Source organism: Apodemus sylvaticus, chromosome X (genome assembly GCF_947179515.1).
Source record: "Apodemus sylvaticus chromosome X, mApoSyl1.1, whole genome shotgun sequence".
NCBI classification, from domain to species: Eukaryota; Metazoa; Chordata; class Mammalia; order Rodentia; family Muridae; genus Apodemus; species Apodemus sylvaticus.
In genome coordinates, this window is record NC_067495.1 from 16,968,229 (window position 1) to 16,973,664 (window position 5,436).

At 40.5% G+C, this 5,436-nt stretch overlaps 1 protein-coding gene across 1 annotated transcript in view; it reads right to left on the reverse strand.

Moving 5' to 3' along the window:
• The window catches only part of LOC127675569 (protein FAM104A-like), a 5,257-nt gene extending 38 nt beyond the window's left edge, over window positions 1-5,219 (reverse strand). Inside the window, exons 1-3 of the mRNA XM_052171633.1 lie at window positions 5,206-5,219; window positions 4,575-4,674; window positions 1-205 (exon numbers count right to left, since the gene is read on the reverse strand). The exon at window positions 1-205 is cut by the window's left edge and continues 38 nt beyond it. Of these exons, the coding sequence (XP_052027593.1) occupies window positions 1-205; window positions 4,575-4,674; window positions 5,206-5,219 (319 nt within the window). The remainder of the gene's footprint in view (window positions 206-4,574; window positions 4,675-5,205) is intronic.
• Between the last annotated feature and the right edge of the window lie 217 nt (window positions 5,220-5,436).

Consider the following 5,436-nt stretch of genomic DNA (forward strand, 5'->3'; position numbering starts at 1 on the left):
TGTAAAAATGAGCTTCCCTCAAGATGTTATTAATGTGGGAGTAAGCATCTTCCCCTTGGCATACTTCATTGCCCTCCTCTTGTGATGATTCGTGGATGTTGGTGTCTTCTTCAGCAGTGCCATCATTTAAGCTGTTCCCTGGGACTCTTTCACAGTCAGTGTTATTGGCGTTTCTTTGGTTCTGTCCATTGTCGTTGTTTGGTAACTGGAAGAAAACAGAAAGTGAATGGCTCTCGTGTACTGTCATCATTTCCTGTGCCCCTTGAAGAATATTGGCATAACATTCAATGAAAGATTTCATTTTCAATAATATGCAATTGCTTAGGCAATGTATTCCCTCCTGACAGCAGCCCTGTTGGTGAAGCAGGGTTAAATAGAACCCATGTGACAGAACAGGAAAGAGTTCTCCAATGGGCTCAAAAGCCAGTCCATAGGAGTTGTTAAGGAGAGGGTTCAGAGGCTCTCATGCTCCAGATTCTTACACATATCCAATGGCCATGCTTATACCATGCATTCCAACTACATGTATCAGGGAAGAAAGTTCCCATTGTCCAAGATCAAGCAGCAAATCAGTTCTGCAGAATGGGATAGGAAGTGGGCAGAAAGCAAGTAAAATGGAATGCAATTCCCACTGCCAATGTGGCAAAGAAATGATGAGAAGCCCTCCATTCACTTATATGGTCACACATGCTTACCTACAAATAACAGGATTTTTCCCCAAGTATATGTGAAAGCAGACAGATGTGCACCCCCTATAGCAATTCAACCTCTTCTCATATCTTAAAATGTTTTTGACATTTTTCAATTAAACCTAAAAGAAGCTACCACTGCAAACATGGTCAAACTATACTCCTAGGTAGAGATTAGCATTTTTGATGACTAACACCCTTTGGCTTACTATGTTTGGCCTTAGTATAATATGTTTCTGTGTTTCCTCTTAAAATTGTCATTTCTTTAAATTATGTCACATTGACATATTGGCCATACTATGTGAGATCTCAAAAGCAGAGTCATATTCTGGAATTCTGTAGTTCGGGGATGTAAATCAGTGCTAGAATGCTTTCCTAGCATGCTTGGAACCATGATTTCCATATCTTTAGGCACAGGAACACATGCTCATATTCATTCATACAGCAACATTATTTTTTAATCTTAGGACTATCGACAGAAGAGGATGTGATCACACTGTACCTTATCTAAAATACTGAACAATATTGGAAAAGATAATGTCTTTATACTATAATATCAAAGAGAAAGTAATTAAAATCAAAAAGTTCCCTGCATGACACATTGCTCGATGGGATAAATACTAACATTCATGGAAAGTTATGCCTACTGAGGAAAACAATAGCCTGAGAAAAGTGAGGAAGATATCAAGAGGCAGTCAGATGATGCTAGGATTTTGATCAGTAGCACTTGGGAAATTCTGAAATCATGTATGTACAAGAGAAGATATGTCAAGGACATTGGGAGCCTTTGCCTGTCATGCTGAGAACTCTACAGTAACAGGGTATCTATCTGAACTGAACGGACAGATATCCTCATAGATGGCTGTAATGGATATATGGTAGAGGAGGATGTGGAACAGAGAGGCCACCGACACAGTTTTGCAAACTATTCAGGTACAGGTTGTGCAGTTTTATTCTGTTGTCAGAAACACAAGGGTCAATTCAGTGAGTCCAAGAGAAGGGGTGGAGGAAGGAGTTGAGGAGAGCACAGTACAGACACACAAGGGTGTACACACAATACACAAAAGGTGTACTTGTCACCTCTAGAGGCAGCTCTTGGCAATTTAAACATTTCTATGCTTTAGGTTGTCAGGTGACACAGATTGAGTTCCCCTGTATGCTATAGCAAAGCAAGCTGGCAGATGCCAAAAGTAACAGGGAGTGAGCAAGTGTAAGAAAGAAGCGGCCAAAGCTAGGTAGCATGAAGGAATGCAACCAGCAGCACAGAATCACAGGACAGAAGAAAGACAGCACCTGAAGAAGCATCGCAGGCCATCTGGATTCACAATATGTGGAAGAAGAGTCAATCTCAGTGGATTAATGACACAAAAGCAGGGGAAATGGAACCTGTAAGGAAGAACATTATCATAGAAGACCATGACAAGAACAGAATTGTAATTCACATATATTCATGAAATAGTTCTCTAAATGCTTCCTAACTTGAGGAGCATGTTTTGTGGGCATGGGGGAAATCAGTCTTGAACTCACCAGGAAGTTCTCTGTGATAGCTAATGTTCATATATGTAGAAGTCTTATGATGTCTATCATGAGAGAAAACTTCATGTGCAGACTTACCAGTGAGTGGACCCTATATTGTATAATGGCCTGTAAAGGAGGATGAGTCCACTGGCAATTATGTTCCAAGGGTTTAACCAACTCCTCTCCTGACTGGATCTGTGGACAGTGCCACATGAGTAAGCATATTCCTGACAATGTAAACATGGTCAAAATATACTCCTAGTGAACCCATGGTTCTTGCATGTATGCTAGGTGGTACATACTCTTGTTCTGCTAAGTTATCATGTTGTTAACCTGCCTTGAAAATATTTATGTTTACATCCATATTTCTGCACTGGTCACCACACAGAGGAGAGAAGCTTCTAATTGCAAGGAAAAGTAGTCAGTGTAGAATCACATAGTTCTCCAACGTTCTGACACTATACAACTCTGAGTGCTCAGCCACACAGGGAACATCTCCATTCACCTGTCCCTGCCTAAAGGCTCGTATACACTGACAACTAAGAGGTAGAAAGGATTTCAAACACAGATTACAGGTAGGGACACTGTGAAATGTTGTCTTTTGGTGAGGATATGGCTGAAGCACTTGTGAACTCACAGTTGTTGTGGTTGCCTGCATGAGACCTGAACAGGATAAAGTCAGGTAAATGTCCCAGAAGACTTTTTTGTGGCCATAACTCTATTGACACTCCATTCACAGCTAATGTTTGCTAGATAAGAGACACTTCTCTCTGTCAGAACTGTCTGGTCAGTTACCTGTGATTCCGTGTGTGACCACACAGTTCTTTGCATTTCTGCATTTGAGTCAACTCACTGTATACAGGAACATGCACATATAATTAAAAGAAGGACATGAAGTTTAGAAGGGCATATATTTGGAGGCATCCAGTGGAGAGGTTCAGGGAGAGATTGCAGGTTAATATGATAAAGACATATGGTATCTATGCATAAAATTTCAAAGAATACAAAATAGTATCAAAAAGATTCTCCTCTCTGGCCATTCAATGTCCTGTCAGGATGATGATTAAACTACCCATCAAAAGCCACAAAATGCCAATACCAGAAAGAAATAAAACAGGTTCCCAAACATTCCATCAAATACCTGAACTTAACTTGTTGACTGACGAATAGCTATTAACACAATATTTGGTGAAAATCTAGCATGCAAAGAAGGATAACTTAAGTATATGTGAGGTCCCTAATGCATTCTCTCATTTATCTTGTTGCTGTTTCTTCTGTGGAACTTGAGCACAAGAACATCAAACAGATCCCATGTGATCAATAGTGGAGTAAAAGTCTGGCATCTGTACTAGTGTAATCTACATGCTTGCTTTACACTCTCAATGGTTTGTTCTACTCACTCATGGGGGGGGTGGATACTGGGAAGCCATTGTTCTGTATCAGCAATACAAACATGCACTCAATACAAACAAGCATTCAGGCTCTGGGTTTGGACAGTCACATCTCATTGCTTTGACCCAAGAAGCACATTCACATGCAAAAGCCTAAAGAAAATGACCTTTGAAATAAAGGCCACTATTTATACTTGGGTGACTGTATGCAACCAGGAACAGGAAATGTCATTGTTCAAGAACACTAATTCATTGACAGGGGTAGACCTGGAACCCAGAATCTAGGTACATTTTATTCAAACCTACCTATGTTCATGTCCTTGAGGCAGGAATCCTACAGCTAATAAAACTTTTTTCCCTTTCTCAAGAAAGGTAAAAGTGAACCAGACTTACTCATTGCCTGATCACACTTGTCCAGAAAGACTATACGATGCTCTCTCCTTACTATGTCATACTTCCATTCAATGCCCATAGTTATAACTGGTGAATACTAGTTTTAAATTTAAGACTTCTGGAGTGGAAATGCTAGCTCTTCAGTGGAAGCATCACTAAAGCTTTCCAAAATGCATTCACACAACCCCCTGTTTGTTTACAGGTTTTCCAGGGAAGAGCAAGAAATGTGTTGTACCTAGCTGCTACCATATGCTTCTGCTCTTCTACTTCATTTCTGTCCTAACCATATCAGGTGCAATGTGATTTTTTTCTTCCCCACTTGTGCAGTGGAGAAATTTCTGGAACCCAATGCCTCCTGGTTGTGCTTAGGAAAGCCTTCCTTGATCATCTCTGTTTTACTGCACAGTCAAACCATGCTGGAGACAACATTTAAAGTCAGGCTATAGCTCAAAACTGCTACAGCCCATGAGAAGACTTTCATGAGGGCATGTGGGATGGTTCCCCTGCCATTGTAGAGATGGAAATGTATATTGTATTGTGAGCACTAAGTCAGAAGTATCAGCTATGTGGCCATAGTTCCTACCTGTTTACCAGGAGTGTCCTGTAAGGCCTGGTCTCTCTTAGTCCTCTTCGAATGAGGGGGACTGACGTTTTCATCCTCATTTTCATCTCTTCCTCTTTTCCTGAAAAAAGTTTTTAAAGGTAGAGGTACATCTGTGATTCAGTAATTGATCTTGGATGCTAAACTTGTAGCCCTGTCCCAATACCTATTTCTGGGATCTTGTCTAAGAAAGAACCATTCAGTGCTGCTCTGATGGACAACTATTCTTCAGCAGGTGGCACTAGTCAGAGGAGGAAACATGTCAAACAGGAGCTCTGTGTGTACCAAAAGCCTATGTTCCATTTCCCCAAATCAGCATCTCAAGTTCAACCCCCGTTTTGTAAGAAAAATAAAGAATATTAGGGTTAATGTTAAAACTCTACCTGACTAGGTCCATTATCCTGTTCCTGATCCACTCCAGTTTATCACAATCTGTGCCCTGCCCTAGGGCAACTCTCAGGATAGGAGTAACTTCTTAGTGTCTGTTTGCTCCTTCTGACCAGTGGCTAGGAACACTGAACAGATACTTTCTGGGTTCTGTCAGGTCATTTCTGTTGCTATAACAACAATTATTGTGTCACATGAGAGCCAGCATCACATCATGGCTGATTACCTGCTTGAAGCCATGTCTAAAACCTGCTTTAATAAAAACAGATATAGAGATACATGACTGTATTATCAGTCCCAGAGTCTAAGATCTGAAGATCTATCTGTGCTACCATTGTTACCTAGGCTATATTATAAGTTTAAAGCAAGCTGGGCTCTTTTATAGTGAAACCCTGTTTCAGACAAAAACTGTAACCACCACATTTTCATCACTAATTTTGTTGTAGTGTTTTCCATT